General features: G+C 39.2%; 1 protein-coding gene across 1 annotated transcript in view; it reads right to left on the bottom strand.

Annotated features, from left to right (window-relative positions):
* The window catches only part of LOC135221848 (coatomer subunit delta-like), a 43,330-nt gene that overhangs the window by 7,026 nt on the left and 16,584 nt on the right, over positions 1–19,720 (bottom strand). The window contains exons 3-6 of the mRNA XM_064259775.1: positions 6,831–7,043; positions 3,373–3,537; positions 3,067–3,248; positions 1,326–1,455 (exon numbers count right to left, since the gene is read on the bottom strand). Coding sequence (XP_064115845.1) covers positions 1,326–1,455; positions 3,067–3,248; positions 3,373–3,537; positions 6,831–7,043 — 690 coding nt within the window. The remainder of the gene's footprint in view (positions 1–1,325; positions 1,456–3,066; positions 3,249–3,372; positions 3,538–6,830; positions 7,044–19,720) is intronic.

Consider the following 19,720-nt stretch of genomic DNA (forward strand, 5'->3'; position numbering starts at 1 on the left):
CTCTCTCTCTCTCTCTCTCTCTCTCTCTGACAAAATAATAGATAGGAAACAATGACTGAATATTGCTTGAATGCAATATGGCAAAGCTCTGGCCTGACTGAAGTGTGGAGTGACTTTGACACCAACTTACAAGTTATTCCTGGTCATCTCACAGCCATGGATAGACATCAACTTCACAGCCGAGAAAGGGCAATCGCATACAAAATAAATAGGTACGGAAAATGCGAAATGCGGGCCTATGTTGTCCCATAAAAAAAGCTCTCACTCGGACAGCTGTAAGATTTAGGAGAAAAAGAGAGAGAGAGAGAGAGAGAGAGAGAGAGAGAGAGAGAGAGAGAGAGAGAGAGAGAGAGAGAGAGAGAGAGAGAGAGAGAGAGCAGGGCCGAATAGGAAGGAGATTAAAGTACCTGGGAATGAAAACCCCTTATAAACTTATAATTATAGCATCGGGGTTTGTCTCAAGGACATTCAAAGGTCTGTCACACACGGACAGTTGTTGTTTTTGAAAAATTAGCATAAGGGCAGATCTTTAAAAGCCACGCCAGAGAGCTCGCCACGGTGACAAGACTATACCTTCCATATGAATTGACGATGTCCTATACGAAGATGCAGATGAAGATGAAATGATCAAAGATCTGGAAGATCACGAATATGATGACTGCCTTGATGGCGAAGAATTCAGAGCAGTATTTGATGATATGGACACGGAGAGCAAATTTGGAGGATTTTAGTTTATTAATTGTATGCATTTTTTTTTACTTTAATAAATTTTCACTTACCTGTGTATCCTAAATTAAAAATAATAGTTCAAGTAACAAATGTTTCTTTTACCGAGTAAAACAAAAAGTAAAAAATCCTTCGATATTGTGCCTTAATCAACTGATTTGGAAATTATTGATGGTTAGTCTAGAACAGTTAAACATGTTGTATAAACCAAAATAATGCAAATGGCGCACGATTGCTCTTTTGTATTTTAAAATACAATAGTAATATGAGAATGTATACAATATTATTGGATATAGTGAAATACAAGTAAAGCATAACTTTTTAAAAGATCTACGGTTTTCCTCCGGTAGTAACTATCGCAATCTGCCGATTTGGGAAAGCATAGACGGTACACTAATTTTATACCGTGTGTATGATGCGACCCCTTTAAAATTAGCTTCAAAATTAGGTTTCAAAAGTCGCATAATATACAAGTATATACGGTATGTAGTGTCAAACAACAAACAAAATGCTGAAAAACTAGGATAGTATTGAATACAATCATTTCTGACAGGTCTCTAAAGGCAACAGTTATCTTTATAATATAAAAATTTCCTTACCTGCACTTTGATATAGCCATGGTCTGCGTCAGTAATTCTCAGTTTCAAGATACCTTGAACCTCCATGTTCTGCAAGCCACCATCTCTTCCAGCTCGGACAATAATGTCTTCTGCCATTACAATATGAATCCTGAAAGAGTCAAGATAATGAAGACATATTTTAACAATCCAAAAACCATCTTAATAAATCTTCAGTCTAATTACAATTACTTCTAATGGTAATCAACTTGAAGAAATTAGACTAAGTGTACTTTAATAAATGTATAAGCTGATCTTCCTGTTTATATAATTAGTATATAATTTATCACTTTAAGATGTAAAACTGTTGAAATTATATAACCATAAACCTAATTTTGAGTTCCTGTCTGCAATCTACATTTACTGTTTGCTAAAATTAATAGCCAAATCACAGTGGCATTCTCTACAAATAATACTATCAAATGTAGTACCAGTCAATTGACTGAATTAAAACTAATGTAATAAAATTGGGTTTATTACATTTGCCCTAATGTTTTTGTAGTGTCCTTTTGGTAAACATGTGTACTGCTTTATCTATCCATTCCCATTTCTTTCAAACCCCACCTTTTCCTTGCCCATTTTCTACAATGGCCCAATCCTACACTTGATTTATAGGACTGGTACTGCTAAATTTTATCAATACATATATCTCGCCCTATCACCACCACAAACATTTTAATGTGAGATTTTCCCTATGTGGGATTGGATACAAAATGAGTTCTCTAAACTGACCTTTGTACAGTGCAATTTCTGCCCTAACTCCCAAAGGACAATGTCTTCATCTACCCTCTTTTTCATGGTTTTCATTCTCCCCACAAGTTTTGTCCTGCTATTCCAATTCTACTGCTTTATGGCTCAAGTTCCTCATCTACTCATCACAATTCCAACCTATCATGATCTTGGCAATTGCAAGTCTTGTTCTCGTAGCCTCTGGACACCACATCTCTCCATTAACTTAATCATTCTTGTGATTTTCCCAATGAACTTCCATTATGAATCTGAACACACTTTATCAAAGCAGGTTTTAAATTCACATCTCATCAAATACCTTACTTTACAAACAAGGAATGGGTCTTTTCACTTAAACATAATAAACTTCCATAAAAAAGTCAAATTTAATAGTACTACAGTAAGTTTTACATGACAATTGAATAGTTTTGGGCATTAACAGTGGGGCCTTTGCCTTTGGTGCAGCTACAAGTCACTGAATGGAAAAAGATTTATGATTAATGGGTTTGTACAAAATAAGTTTATCTTGAAAAATCATTATATTTTGGCCTTAGACTCAACATAAATAAAGATACATCTAGCTGGCAAACCCGAGAACTTTTCATAGCATTTAATGAAGTGTATCATTTCAAGAAAGTCTTTTGATCAGTACATACCTAACACAATATGAGAAAATTTTTCAGTCAACAGAAACCTCAAAAAGCCTTGACAAATAAAAGTACTTTTGAACTCTGATAGCTCTGATAGCAGAACTATAATAAACTATTAGTGAAGCTCTCTAATGCCAATCAGATACATTACATAAAAATCTAATACTGTATTCCTTTTTTAAAACCACATCCCACAATCCAGCTGTAAGGCATTCAATGTACATCATGTAATTTTGCTATAAATATGTTATTGTACCTATTTTTCAAGACTATATAGTTATTCAAACAGTCTATATTACCACAATTTCATGATGCCTTTGCTCTTAAAATTAATGAATACTTACGGTTCCACGTCAACTTGTGGAGTAGAAACTGGAGCTAACTTGTTCACAGTCTCTGTAGCAGAAACTACCCTTTCTCCTTCTGATTTCAGCTGATCCACAAAGGAGTCAACATCTTTTGCCTTGCTACCCAACTTCATGGCACGGTTAGGGCCCGATGGCTTAATGGTGGCAGGCCGAGATTCCTGAAAAAGAAGAAGAAGAAAAAATATATATACATACTATTCTTCGGAAGTAAGTGTTTTACATAAGATTTACTAACTATGCAAAACATCAGTCCATTAATCACAGAAACATCCCAAAACCTACCTGTGTTGGGGTTATAGCTTCTGTTGGAGCAGTGAATCCACCAGAGTTCCCTCCAAAACCTCCAGACATTCCAAATCCTCCACTATTACCACCAGAAAATCCAGGAGATTTGACTCCTCGTTTGGATTCTTCATAACGCTTGCGCTGGAGTTCTTTGGCTTTTTCCTGAAAGTTAAAAACAACAAATAATATAACAGTATATGCCCATTTTTAATCTTGCATTAGTGCATGCAAAATCATAAATACCAAACTAAAGAACAATGGGACTCCCGTAAATGCATTTCCAGAATATTTTTGGTTTTCAAAACCAATCATAACTTTAGAAATCTAAGTGAATTGTATTTTAAACCAAAAAGCCTGAATTCTGTTTGAAATAAAACAGCATTCAATTTACACATTATAAACCCAAAGACTACTGTATATGTTACCCAGTCTGTAATTTCCTGTTCACTAAAGAATAAAACAAATAATGCTAATAGTAATTCATTTGCCAAAATCTGTGATTTCCTGTTCACTAAAGAATAAAACAATTAATGCTAATAGTAATTCATTTGCCAAAATCAAATATCTGAAACACAAGACCAGGAGCTTCATTCATTGAAAAACACACACAGCATGCTATATTGTATGTCAGCTGCACAGTATGTACCACCTTTTTCCTATTTTACTCCCACATTATAATTTGCTATGCAACAAACCTCTGTTCATAGTTGTTGAAACTTGACAACTTTCACTGAAAAATTTTACCAAACACTTAATGATATTTGATGTTTAAAATTCATGTAAAGTGTTAAAGTTTAGACAGCAACAATAATTTATTTCCCTTCTCAACACTATTTTACTTCATTTTAAGGAACATTCTCTGAAGACTGAAATTACAGTAGACCCTTGACTCACGAACGCATTGACCCACGTACAACTCGATCCCCGACCAAAATTATAGGTAAAATTTCACCCTTGACCTACGAACTAACTTTGAGATACGAACAAAAAAAAATGCGGAAAATAAAAATTCTGTTTGGGTCATGAACTAATTTTGAGACATGAACATTTGAAAAATGCTGGAAATTTCTGGAAAATAACAATTCACTTTGTTTCACAAACTAATTTTTAGACACAAACATTTGAAAAATGCGCGAAATCGCCCAGCACACGTGAGAGCGTTTGAGTTGCCATGGGAACAGCCATCCTCCAGCCGCCCACGCACGGCGTCACCCACGCATCGCTCTTTGTCTCATCTCATTGTGTACAAGACGTTCGTCAATTCGCTTAGCATTTTTTGCGCTAAAACTTGTGATTTTCTTCATAATGGGCCCTAAGAAAGTGAAGAGTGGTGGTGAAAGTAAGAAAGTGAAGAGTGATGGTGAGAAGAGGGTGCAGAGGAAGATAACCATTGAAATAAAGAAAGAAATTATAGAAAAGTTTGAACGTGGTGTTCGCGTGACCGATATCGCAAGTGAGTACAAGATGGCCAAGTCGACAATTTCGACAATTTTGAAAAACAAGGATGCCATTAAAGAAGCAAATGTTGCGAAGGGAGTGACAGTACTAACCAAGATGAGATCGCAAACCCTCGAAGAGGCAGAAAAAATAATTTTGAAGTGGGTACATGAGAAACAGATGGCAGGTGATAGTGTAAACGAGCCGATCATCTGCGAGAAAGCTCGGCAAGTGTATCAGAGTTTGCTGAAGGAAACTCCTTCTACTAGTGCCACGCCAGATGATTTTAAGGCTAGTAAAGGGTGGTTTGATAACTTCAAGAAAAGAACTGGAATTCACTCTGTAATTAGGCATGGTGAGGCTGCTAACGCAGACAAGGCTGCTGCTGAGGCATTCGTTGACTGGAGGTTTTGCCGAGGTTCGTGGAGGCCGAAGGATACGTCGCTCAACAGATTTTCAATTGTGATGAAACGGGCCTCTTCTGGAAGAAGATGCCCAACAGGACATTTATCACCCAAGAAGAGAAGGCGCTCCCAGGCCACAAGCCAATGAAGGATAGGCTTACGCTTTTGTTATGCTCAAACGCAAGTGGCGACTTGAAACTAAAGCCGCTACTTGTCTACCATTCCATTAACAAATAACCCGCGTGCCTTTAAGCAGCACAACGTAAATAAGGCCAGACTGCTGCCTGTATGTGGATTCGGGCCAATACAAAAGCATGGGTGACAGGAACTTGTTTATGAGTGGATTGATGAAGTGTTTGCGCCGACCGTGAGTCAGTACCTAACAGAGAACAAGCTACCCCTGCGGTGCCTTCTGATCATGGATAATGCCCCGGCACACCCTTCGTACTTGGCTGACTGCAGTGAACATGACTTCATTCAGTTCAAGTTCCTTCCACCCAACACGACCTCTGTTCTCCAGCCCATGGACCAACAAGTCATTAGCAATTTTAAGAAATTATATACGAAGGCGCTCTTCTCCAGAGACAAAATTAACCTTAAAAGAATTTTGGAAGAAGCACTTTAATGTTTTTCACTGCATAACCCTCATTGATAACGCATGGACTGAAGTTACGTACCGCACATTAAATTCTGCGTGGCGGAAACTTTGGCCCCAGTGCGTAACTGTCCGTGACTTTGAGGGCTTCGATGCAGAGATTGTGCAAGAAATTGTGTCCATGGGCAACAGTATGGGTCTACAAGTCAACGACGAAGATGTTGAAGAATTGGTCGCTGAACATTCAGAAGATTGACTGCGGACGAACTTGTTCAACTCCACAAAGAGCAGCAGGAGCAACTTGCTCGGGAGCAATCAACTGACGAAGAGGAGGCTGGGGAGGAAGTTACAGATGTCAGCAGTGATGTGATAAAAGCCGCATTGGAAAAGTGGAATGATGTCCAGTGCTTCCTTGAATTGTATCATCCGGACAAAATTGTTACGAACAGGATCGTGAATATGCTCAATGAAAATTTAATGAGCCATTTCAGAAAAGTTATGCAAGGAAGGAAAAGGCAACAGACATTGGATAAGTTTGTGATTAAACGTTCACCAAAAAAACCTAGAAGAGTTGAATCTCCGGAACGAGATCTCCCCGACCTGGATGGGGGAGGGGGGGTCTCCTTCCGCACAATAACCTCCTCCCCACCCACCACCCTCCTCTCTCTTGTCCGTCAAGTCAGAAGTCTCGCCAGTCATAGTAAGTGTTCACTTTACAAACGTTTTTATAGTGTTAGTTTACCATTTTAAATTATATTATTAGATATATTAAGGTTTTTTACACTGACTTTTACATTATCTGTGTAAAATAAGGCAAAATATACATAATATATATTGGTTCGTAGGGGTCGAGAACCAATTAATATTATTCCCATTAAACCTTATGGGGAAATTAGCTCCGAGTCACGAACAATTTGGAACACGACCAAGGTCTAGGAACGGATTGTGTTCGTGAGTCAAGGGTCTACTGTATATCTTTTTCAAATTACCGCACTTAAAAACAGCATACATATTCATACCTTCATCTTTGTTCGTGCCTCTTTCTCCTGGGTCTCTCGCACAGCACGATAAACCTTCTCTTCATGAGAGTCCATTTCCACAAATGTTCGAATCTGAGCCAAATTAACACTCTCCCTGTAACCCAAAGCCACAATCTCATCAAAAGCAAATATGAGATGGAATGCATTTTCTTGAATCTCACTTTCTTCCATGTTGCGGCAGTATTCTGGTATCTGAAACATTGAAAAACACTAAAAATAAACAATTCATTTCCACTAAATAATGAAGCATTTTAGAATAGACATAAATAACATGACTGATACACTTTGTCTTGAAACATTACCTTAGACAACACCTGACCATGAATTTACATCTGAGCTAAGCACTATTCCTTTCATTATCATGTAAAAAAAAAAAAAAAAATACTACTTAACACTACTCCATACACAATCATGGTCCATGTCAAGTAGACACATTCTGGTTCTGATAAATGCATTGTCAAAAGCACTAAGACTTGACAATTTCCTTTTGCTCTATCCCACAAACATTTATAATTGCAAACATGACTGAAATAGTTTCCAGTCCTTTTTCACTAATATACACAGTTATAAGCCATTTAATAAAAGTTAAAAATACAAAAATTACAACAAAAACTAAATTTTGTATTATGAAAATATAGGCCAGTCTGTGAGGAATGGGAACTTTGCTAGACAATTTGTAGAAAAACATGAGCAGATGTCTGAGTTTGAGGTAGTTTCTACATGATTAAAAGCTATGTTGTAATAAACAGATCAAAAACCAAATGTGTGTATCCAGTATTACTGAGGATGGTGGAAATAGCATAAGATTGGATGGGGAAGAAATAAAGAGTACAGAAGTTCAAGTACTTGGGGTCCATATTAGAGGATAATGGAAGCATGGACCAAGAGGTGAGACCGAATTCAGGCAGGATGGAATAACTGGAGGACTGCGTCAGGGGTCCTCTGTGACAAGCAGATTCCTCTGAAATTGAAGGGAAAGTTTCATAGGATGGTAGTCAGACCAGTTATGTTATATGGAACAGAAACTGCAAGTATGAGGAAAACGGAGGAGAAGATGGATGTAGCAGAAATGAGAATGATTAGATGGATGTTGAGAGTAACAAGGGAAATAGGATTAAAAATGAGTATATAAGAGGATCGACAAAGGTAGCTGAAATATCAAAGAAGATACAAGAGGGAAGGCATCAATGGTATGAACACCTGTTACGAAGAGAGGAACATCAAGTTGGAAGACATACGATGGAAATGGAAGTGCGGGGTAAAAGGAAGAAGGGAAGACCAAGAAAGAGATGGCGTGATTATGTTGGGGAAGATTTGTTAAGGAAAGGTATTGATGAGAACGATGCACAGGACAGAAATCGATGGAGACCACTCATTCATAACAAGGGAAAAAGAAGACGAAGAAGTTGTTGGAATAGAACTAACGGAGTGATTACCAGATGTCAAAATTCTGACAGATTGTCTCCTTATATTGTCTACAGCCTTGAATTAAAATGAAAGAGAAACAGCAGAAGACATCAGCCCAGGATATTGGAGCCAACAGAAAAGGATTAGTATAAAAATGGCTACACTTTTATTCAGAATTCAGCTGGAATCAAAAGTACAACTCCTGAAAAAACCATAAGGAGACAACACTCTCTATGGTGAAAAGGGAATATCTATCAAAACCTTACCTATAAAGGAAAGTATAAGAAAGAAGCATCAACTAGTGATGCAGGATGGAATGCTAGTACTGTAATAGATATGAAGCTCATTTTAAAATAATTACATGCTTATGGCACAGCCTCTTGATTGACTTTATGAATTTTGGCTGTCAAGCCACAAACTAGGGCACTTTCCACCATTCAGAGTGAAGACAGTGGAAAAAATTGGAGTTGTTGAACAGGAAGGTTTACAAAAGGGAGCAAGAATGGAGGTCTAGTAAAAGGCTAAATATTAAAAAGTGGGTGCAGCCAGGGGAGGAAGGGACGTTACAGCGGCCCTTCGTATGTAATGCCTACAGTTTACCAAATGAGTTGCAGTGATAGCAATAAACCCCTACTGTGTACTGTAAAAGGAGGCAAATATTTGTTGGGAGTATCAAGCATTTCTCAACCTCTTGGAATGTTCATGCCATATCCTGAAAACCCAAGCCATCTTAGTCTTTTTTTTTTTTTTTTTTTTTTACCTATGTCTGGACACAACTTATCTCTCCCAATACCTCATTAGCAATCAAATCTTCCCACTGCACTTTGGTTAGGAACCCTGACATTCCACTAAGCAGTACATACAATCACCACCCTACTTATGAAAGTTACGTTCCAGATGGCCATTCGTATCTTGAATAGTTCTACGTTGGTTTTTAATATGGAGTGCATAATTTTTGTTAATGTTTACATTCCCGAGTTAACTCTGGAGTCATGGATTATATTATTATTACTATATTCTTACATCATGCAGTATTATGAAGAATAACTTTGGCTGCTAGAAAGGTAAAATTTAAAAATCTAGATTTATGCAACATTACATTTTTTTTTAATGCTTTGAAAGTTATGAACTTGGAGAGAATTTTGTAGGAGCAGCATCTGACATTGGAAGTTCAAGTAAATAATGCACATCACCATCTACTGACAAATATACATACTAACTGTTTCCTATGGGGAAGAGGAAATACAGAAAATGTGAATTCGCCAAAGAATGAGTTAAATCAGGAAGATAAAAAATTTAGGAATGTTTTAAGAGTAGGTAAAAGTATTTTCGTAATAAGAAGAATACATGGTAGTTAATCTAGACAATACTTAGGATAATCATGGAAGGAGTTAAAACAGATTCTTCTTCCTCATGTACTTCTGTTGTTTCTGTCTGTTCATATCTAAGTGTTCGTACGTAGGGTGGTGACTGCCATTTGTACCCATTAAAAGCTTTTGCTCTCTCTACCAGTAGGACGTTTCTATTTACCAGGAGTCTAACTATCTCTCATATCAATCCATTCTGCAGCTATTCTCTCTCTTACTGCTCATTCAACACACATTTCCAAGAAAAAAGCAATCCAATGCATGTATTCCCTAGGTAAGATAAAAATTCAACCTCTTTTAAAACCTACCCATCTAATCCAACAGGTTCCACAACTGCCCTCTCTTTCCATTTGCTCTTGTAACACATTTTGGGCATCAAATTTTAATGCATTCTATCATTCCATCACCTTTCCCCACAATGATCATATGGCCATTTTCCTGTGTGTTCTTTCTTTTGCTTCCTTTTCAGTCACCATTAACTTTATTTATGTTGGCTTTCAGTCCTCTCCTCTCCATTTCATTCTTCACCTTTTAAACATCCACTAAATACTACTATGAAATTCAGGGCCTCTGTAACACAGTTTTTTGGATTTTGCTCCTTATCAAAGCATCGGATGTAGCTGAAAGTTGACATATGTATATTTTACAACTACACATAAATTTTGTCAGCATTATCAATAACCTAACCCCGAGTTTTAATTTTTACAGAGTAAAAATGATCTAGCCGACGCCATGGCCAATGATTGCAAACCAAGAGTCGAAAAACATTCATTACGTAAGCAAGGTAAACATCGTTTTACGAAATGTTGCCCCGCCCATCCACCAGACAGAAACCCATTCACCTTATTCCATCGGCTCTGAAACCCATAGTAGTCAAGAATGGCTAGGATTTGGAATTGTCCCCGTGGTTGCAAAACTGCATTTGTCTTACGACTTGCAACTTTATACAGTCAAGAGAAAGCCCGTGGCCATACTTACTATAGCCTGAATAGGTAATTATTCAGTTTCTAGTTTAAATCCAATGTTTATGGTCTGATTTGTATTTAGCGTAACGTGATTATAATACTTGTAATCTCATTCAGGATTTTGAACATTTCCATTAACTATTCACTATGCCACCAAGAGAGAGAGAGAAAGAGAGATTGTATGTAAACAGTCTATATATAACTATTTTTGTTAAAATAAGATTTTTATCCAAAGTAAATACAAGCTTATGTGTGCTAAATTCTCCAGCAGACCAAAGGATCATCTGATATGATATAATAATTTTTTTCTTCTTCTTTAGTCTATACGACCATGTTGGATATAAAGACTTTATGAATGGCGGAACGATACATAGAAGTGGGTGGGGTATCTGTGCTAGTGTAGTAATACTACTGTAGCAGTAGTGCCACAAAATTAGTAATAGCAGCAATATACATGAATTAAACATTTAGGCCAACTGCTGGGATCCCTGAGGATCATTTAGCACTTCTTACAACTACTCGAGAAATGAGATTATATAGCCAGAAGTTAGATTTTCTAATACAGTAGACCCTTGACTCACGAACGCATTGACCCACGTACAACTCGATCCCCGACCAAAATTATAGGTAAAATTTCACCCTTGACCTACGAACTAACTTTGAGATACGAACAAAAAAAAATGCGGAAAATAAAAATTCTGTTTGGGTCATGAACTAATTTTGAGACATGAACATTTGAAAAATGCTGGAAATTTCTGGAAAATAACAATTCACTTTGTTTCACAAACTAATTTTTATGAACACAAACATTTGAAAAATGCGCGAAATCGCCCAGCCACACGTGAGAGCGTTTGAGTTGCCATGGGAACAGCCATCCTCCAGCCGCCCACGCACGGCGTCACCCACGCATCGCTCTTTGTCTCACCTCATTGTGTACAAGACGTTCGTCAATTCGCTTAGCATTTTTTGCGCTAAAACTTGTGATTTTCTTCATAATGGGCCCTAAGAAAGTGAAGAGTGGTGGTGAAAGTAAGAAAGTGAAGAGTGATGGTGGAAGAGGGTGCAGAGGAAGATAACCATTGAAATAAAGAAAGAAATTATAGAAAAGTTTGAACGTGGTGTTCGCGTGACCGATATCGCAAGTGAGTACAAGATGGCCAAGTCGACAATTTCGACAATTTTGAAAAACAAGGATGCCATTAAAGAAGCAAATGTTGCGAAGGGAGTGACAGTACTAACCAAGATGAGATCGCGAAACCCTCGAAGAGGCAGAAAAAATAATTTTGAAGTGGGTACATGAGAAACAGATGGCAGGTGGATAGTGTAAACGAGCCGATCATCTGCGAGAAAGCTCGGCAAGTGTATCAGAGTTTGCTGAAGGAAACTTCTTCTACTAGTGCCACGCCAGATGATTTTAAGGCTAGTAAAGGTGGGTTTGATAACTTCAAGAAAAGAACTGGAATTCACTCTGTAATTAGGCATGGTGAGGCTGCTAGCGCAGACAAGGCTGCTGCTGAGGCATTCGTGACTGAGTTTGCCGAGTTCGTGGAGGCCGAAGGATACGTCGCTCAACAGATTTTCAATTGTGATGAAACGGCCTCTTCTGGAAGAAGATGCCCAACAGGACATTTATCACCCAAGAAGAGAAGGCGCTCCAGGCCACAAGCCAATGAAGGATAGGCTTACGCTTTTGTTATGCTCAAACGCAAGTGGCGACTTGAAACTAAAGCCGCTACTTGTACCTACATTCAAATAACCCGCGTGCCTTTAAGCAGCACAACGTAAAATAAGGCCAGACTGCCTGTAATGTGGAGGGCCAATACAAAAGCATGGGTGACACGGAACCTGTTTATGGAGTGGATTGATGAAGTGTTGGCGCCGACCGTGAGTCAGTACTAACAGAGAACAAGCTACACCCTGCGGTGCCTTCTGATCATGGATAATGCCCCGGCACACCCTTCGTACTTGGCTGACTGCAGTGAACATGACTTCATTCAGTTCAAGTTCCTTCCACCCAACACGACCTCTGTTCTCCAGCCCATGGACCAACAAGTCATTAGCAATTTTAAGAAATTATATACGAAGGCGCTCTTCTCCAGATGCTTCCGTGTAACTGAAGAGACAAAATTAACCTTAAAGAATTTTGGAAGAAGCACTTTAATGTTTTTCACTGCATAACCCTCATTGATAACGCATGGACTGAAGTTTACGTACCGACCACATTAAATTCTGCGTGGCGGAAAAACTTGGCCCCAGTGCGTAACTGTCCGTGACTTGAGGGCTTTCGATGCAGAGATTGTGCAAGAAATTGTGTCCATGGGCAACAGTATGGGTCTACAAGTCAACGACGAAGATGTTGAAGAATTGGTCGCTGAACATTTCAGAAAGATTTTGACTGCGGACGAACTTGTTCAACTCCACAAAGAGCAGCAGGAGCAACTTGCTCGGGAGCAATCAACTGACGAAGAGGAGGCTGGGGAGGAAGTTACAGATGTCAGCAGTGATGTGATAAAAGCCGCATTGGAAAAGTGGAATGATGTCCAGTGCTTCCTTGAATTGTATCATCCGGACAAATTGTTACGAACAGGATCGTGAATATGCTCAATGAAAATCTAATGAGCCATTTCAGAAAAGTTATGCAAGGAAGGAAAAGGCAACAGACATTGGATAAGTTTGTGATTAAACGTTCACCAAAAAAAACCTAGAAGAGTTGAATCTCCGGAACGAGATCTCCCCGACCTGGATGGGGGAGGGTCTCCTTCCGCACAATAACCTCCTCACACAAACTCTCTTTCTCTTGTCCGTCAAGTCAGAAGTCTCGCCAGTCATAGTAAGTGTTCACTTTACAAACGTTTTTATAGTGTTAGTTTACCATTTTAAATTATATTATTAGATATATTAAGGTTTTTTACACTGACTTTTACATTATCTGTGTAAAATAAGGCAAAATATACATAATATATATTGGTTCGTAGGGGTCGAGAACCAATTAATATTATTCCCATTAAACCTTATGGGGAAATTAGCTCCGAGTCACGAACAATTTGGAACACGACCAAGGTCTAGGAACGGATTGTGTTCGTGAGTCAAGGGTCTACAACAATGTCCATGATAGCCTTCACTGTTATCCTGAATTATAACAAGGCCAAAGTGGGTGGAGCCTCATGAAGTCATCATTCTGACAATAATTATTGGTGAAGCTTTAAAGCCAAAATACGGTATCGTCTATTTTTTTTTTGTTAGTGAATAGGTAGATAGCCGATAAATAAAAATTGCTTGACATTGGATACAGCAGTTATCAAATCCCAAGCTTGTCTACTATGTCTTTGAAAATTACCAACTATTCCCTACATCTTGTCAATCTGATTGTGATCTATAAAGTAGATTATAATTTCTTAGGACACTTATTTTGGGAGTTAGACTAATAATCGAAGTATTTTTGTATTTATTAACATATTTTGTTGGTTTGTTCATTATGACAATTATCAGTGGAGAGGATTCAGAGTTCGTAAAGTTGTACTGCTTTGCTTGTATTTAAATTTTTGTCATTATTGCCAGAGGTATAGCCTTCGTTACGTATAGCCAATCATCCATCGAGAAAGAGGGAAGAAATGCTGTCATAAGTTATGTAACGAGTGCGTTCGAAACCTTATCTCTGAGTAAGTTGGCCCGTCTTACAAAAAAGTCACTTTTACATTATAAGTACCAAATTTATTCAACCTATGTAATGCAGAATACAGTCAAAATTTATGTGTAGATATAATGTGTATTCTGAATAAGCGTTATATCTATGAAATGCATAGATAGAAAGTTAGGGCCAAAAAACCGTGTTACAGAAGCCCTGAATCTCATAGTAGGTCAATCACATAAAGCACTTGCCGGGGAACTCACTCCTTTGTAGTACATTCTTCCAGAACTACGACAAACAGCAAAGGTATCTGCACCGATCCTTGATAGACACCAACATAATTTGAGTTTGAATAACAGCATTGGTTTAATGAGCTTTCTAGTACACTCTGCTTTCGTGATGTCTTTGTAATTACAGGCAGTCCTCGGGTTACGACGGGGGTTCCGTTCTTGAGACGCGTCGTAAGCCGAAAATCGTCGTAAGCCGGAACGACGCTTGGAAATATGTCTTAAACTAATAAAAAGTTTATAAAAACCAAATTACTTGTAAATCCTTTGGTTACACTACATGTTTGTTTCCTGTAGTTTATGTACAACCTGGAGTTATTTTCATAAAAGAATGCTGGTTCTTGAAGGTAAAAACTATTGTAATCCTCTGGTGACACTACATTCTTGAAGTTTTATGTACAACCTGGAGTGATTTTGCAAAATCTTGAGGGCTACAAGAACAGCTGATTACTATTTACGTATCATATAGACTAATTAAAGTAAATGTATCTTTAAATAGGCTTATATATTAGTATCAACAAAACATTTCCTGCCATGAGTCAGAGGCCGTTTAATGAAACGAACACTTCTCTGTCCTATCTGTTCAGAAAATAAATGTTACGTCAATCCCCGAGACCATTGTTGCCAAAGCGTCTCTCTCTCTCTCCTCTCTCTCTCTCTCTCTCTCTCTCTCTCTCTCTCTTCTCTCTCTCTCTCTCTCTCTCTCTGATCAAATTACATTGGAACTTGACATACGATTGCCCCTATACGAATGTTTTGAGATACAACAGAAAATTTGCGAAAATACAAGCTTTGATATACAACGAAATATTTGAGATACGATTTTGCGATGAGTGTTAGTATAGGCGACCGATAAATGGCGTTCAGTCTGTTTGTTTGTTGGTGCTGCATGTTAACACGTCGTTTAGTTCGTTGTATTTGCGCCTATTTTTCGTGTTATTTTGTCTATTTTATTATTAACCATGGGTCTCAAAGCTAAAGACAAAGCAGGTGATAAGAAAAAACCCAAGAAAATGATTTCGATGGAAGCAAAACATGAAATTATAGCAAAGCATGAACGTGGCGTTCGTATCGTCGATTTGGCAAACGAGTATGGTCGAAATCCTTCTACAATATCCACGATCATCAAGCAGAAGGAAGCTATAAAAACCCCCGAGACCATTGTTGCCAAAGCGTCTCTTCTCTCTCTTTCTCTCCGCTCTCTCTCTCTCGTACTCTCTCTCCTCTCTCTCTCTCTCTCCTCTCTCTCTGAATCCAAATTACGTACTGGATAATGTCTCTCCTGGGATACTTCGATTTTGCCAAATATTGAGGGCTACAAGAACAGTTGATTACTATTTACGATCATATAGACTAATTAAAGTAAACGTATCTTTAAATAGGCTTATATTATTAGTATCAACAAAACATTTACTGGCATGAGTCAGAGGCCGTTTACGAACGAAACAAAACTTCCTCTGTTCCTTAAACTCGGAGCGTCGGAAGACGCCTCTCTCTCTCTCTCTCTCTCTCTCTCTCTCTCTCTCTCTCTCCCTCTCTCTCTCTCTCTCATCTCTCTCTCTCTCTCTGATCAAATTACTGGATAATGTCTCTCTTTGGATACTTGGAATTTGCGTTGTAATCTAACCAGAAACTTCGTTTTGTTATTATTACTGGAAACAAGCAATGATTTTTTCATTATTTGCGCTTTTGGACTGTTATATGTAAACTAGTATGTATTCATTCGCTCGGAAACTAGTTCCGCATATGAGGCGTCACTAAAAAACATAGAAAAATACAACATAAAAAGTGTCGAAAATCATCATAAATATCAAAATTTTTGTCTTTTGTTGTAATCTAAACAGAAACTTATTTTTATTAATATACTGTGCTAAACTATAAAGGATTTTTATCATAGTATGCGTTTTTTAAAAGCGTCGTTAACTCGGAGCGTCGGAAGCGTCAGCGTCGTAACCTCGGAACAAGCGTCGTAACCCAGGACGGATTTTTCCATTGAATATTTAAGAAAAAGCGTCGTAACCTCGGAACGTCGTAAGCCGGAACCGTCGTAACCCGGGGACCGCCTGTACTTGCCTATTGCTGGTGGTCAAAAGACCTTTAAGTACAAGGCCAAGGGGATGAAAAAAAAAAAATGGTTGTTTACCATACTTGCCAGTCACCTCCCCTCCTCTTGGGCCCAGTCTTCAGAGGTTTTGGAAGGCTTGGGAAGACATTAGGTCAAAACCATGGTTCCTTGACAGCACTTGTGATTCTTATCCCTCCAATCTACAGGTGACGTATAACCTTAACAATGAAATGTGCTCCATATTTTAAAAGGATTGATTTATGAACGTTTGGCTTTAAAGCCTAGTAATGGGGCACTTTCAGCCATTTAGCACTTTAAAAGAAAGTGAAAAGAGGGAGTTGGAGTGGTTGGGCAACGAGACTGAAAAAAGGTTTGTTTGTTTGTTTGTATTGTGTTTTTACATTGCATGGAACCAGTGGTTATTCAGCAACGGGACCAATGGCTTTACGTGACTTCTGAACCACGTCGAAATTGAACTTCTATCATCAGAAATACACATCTCTCACTCCTCAATGGAATGACTGAGAATCGAACTTGCGGCCACCAAGGTGGCATGCCAGAACCATACCGACCACGCCACTGAGGCGCTTGACTGAGGAAAGGAAGCAGTATAGAGGTAAAGTAAATGACAAGAAGGGTCATTTGCATTCCTGCAGGAACAGTAGAGTATACTGTAGAGTATACTGTACAGTATAGTACAAGAAACATTTGCATGCTTTGATTATTATACTTTATCTACAGCACTTAAAATCTTAAAAAAAATACCAAATTTGTAACTAATTTGTATTTTTCATAACTAACAAACCTGAGGTCTTAACATTAGGATTTACTAGCGCCAAGCTGGAAACCGGTAGAATTAAAATTACACTTGTGAGATCCAGGGACTAATGCATCTTATACCAGGTCACGGGGCATGTATACCCAGAATGCCCACGGCTACCTGTGACCCATCAGTTATATTTCTAACCCAGTTTAGACTGCTAGAGGGGTGGTTCGAGGTGGGCCTTTAACTGTTAAGACCTCAGGTTTGTTAGTTATGAAAAATACAAATTAGTTACAAATTTGGTATTTGTTCATACACGAAACAAACCTTCGGTCTTAACATTAGGATAGACTTACTATTGGAGGGAGGTAAGTCTCTACAACTGACTGGGAGTTTGCCACCTTATCCATTTCCGAATATATAGGGAAATTCTAAGAGAATGGACAATGAACCTAGGACCAAAGATATAAGCGGATCTATTGGTTTTCTCCCACTGGGTGTAGATACCATTCTACTGTTTACTCTTGTCCCTTGCAACTGGATCCACCTTCACCCCTCTTTTCCCTATTATCCAGAGGGGTGTGTTGCTACTGAAAAGTATATCATCAGCTAAGATAGCTTCACAGTATGGCTGACCATCTCACCTGCATCTAGTCCGTTCCAGCACATGACGGTACTCTCCTTCATATTGCCCGTAGTTAAAGGAGTAGGAAGAAAGTAGTAAAGAAAAAAGACCAGTCATCCCATTCATTCTACTTTCATACCTTCATCTTAGACTAGACGCAAACTGACCCACCAGGGGCACTGGATGAACTATATCACTTGTTGGGCCGCCACCACTGGACCCAAGGAAAAGGTGTCCAAGGATCTATGGGCAACATCTTTCAAATAAAATGAGGTGAAAGTTGTTTGGCGCTTCACACCAGCTTTCAGAATTTTATCCACAGACATGTTCTTCTTAAATGCCAGGGAAGCACTCACAACCCCTGATGTCATGAGCTCTAGCTCCCACCTGGCTATCTGACCCTCTGTCTTCTGCCGTATAAGCATCTCTGATCGTCTCCCTTAGCCAAAATGATATTGTATTCTTGGACACTTCCTTCTTGTTCCGTCCTGTACTTACGAACAACCTCTGGCACCCCGGCCTGAGGTGCCTTGTTCTCTTTAAGTACTCCCTTAGTGCCCTGACGGGGCACAGGAGCATCTCAGCTTTGTCGTTGTCTACAAAGTCTGCCAAGGAAGGTATGGTAAAGGAGTCGAATCTGCCGTCTACTATTGTTGGATTTTGGGTCTTGGCCACGAATTCTGGGACAAACTCACAAACCATTGATCTCCAACCTCTCGAGTGCTTTATGAGATATGAGAGGCCATGTAGCTCCCCCACCCTTTTGGTTGAAGCCAGGGCTAATAAGAAGACTGTCTTCAGGGTCAGGCTCCTATCCGTGGACTGCCTTAGTGGTTCGTATGGGGGTTTTGTCAGACTACTCAGTACCTTGGTCAGATCCCAATCTGGGGCTTTTAGCTCCTTTGGTGGGCATGACTGTTCAAAGCTCCTCATCAGCATGGCCAACTCCCATGAAGACGATATGTCCACTCCTTTCATTCGTAAGACTGAGGCTAGAGCCGCCCTGTACCCCTTCACTGCAGATACAGACATATGTTTTTCTGTTCTGAGATATATCAGAAAGTCTGCTAACTGCTGAATAGTGGTACCGAGTGGAGACACGTTCCCTCTACGACACCAATCACAGTATGCTGACCACTTTCCTTGGTATACTGTCGCAGATGATTTTCTGATATTACCTGCCATCTGAGTTGCTGCTTTCTGCGAAAACCCTCGCTCTCGGAGGAGATACTTGACAGTCTCCACCCGTGAAGCGATAGGGACTTCACTGACTGGTGGTACCTCTCCACGTGAGGCTGACACAGAAGGTTGCTCCATGGAGGTACTCTCTTGGCACATCTACTAGGAGTTCCAGTAGGTCTGGAAACCACTCTGCTTTCGGCCATAACGGGGCTACCAGGGTCATCTTGAGGTTCTGAGACCGCATTACCCTGTTCAGAACCTGACGGATTAGACAAAATGGAGGAAATGCGTACACGTCCAGATTGTCCCAGGGGTGTTGTAGCGCATCTTCTGCTACTGCCTCTGCGTCTGGGACTACTGAACAATACACTTCCAACTTTTTGTTGTACCTGGTTGCGAATAGGTCTATGATCGGTCCTTCCCACAACATGAGCATCCTGTCCACTACCTGTTGGTGTAGGGACCACTCCGTTCCCAGAATCTGATCCCTGCGGCTCAACTTGTCGGCCACTAGTTTTCTTTTTCCTTTTTCCCGGAATATACCTGGCCTTGATGTCTACCAGGTTCTCTATAGCCCACT

The sequence above is a fragment of the Macrobrachium nipponense genome, chromosome 3 (genome assembly GCF_015104395.2).
Source record: "Macrobrachium nipponense isolate FS-2020 chromosome 3, ASM1510439v2, whole genome shotgun sequence".
NCBI lineage: Eukaryota > Metazoa > Arthropoda > Malacostraca > Decapoda > Palaemonidae > Macrobrachium > Macrobrachium nipponense.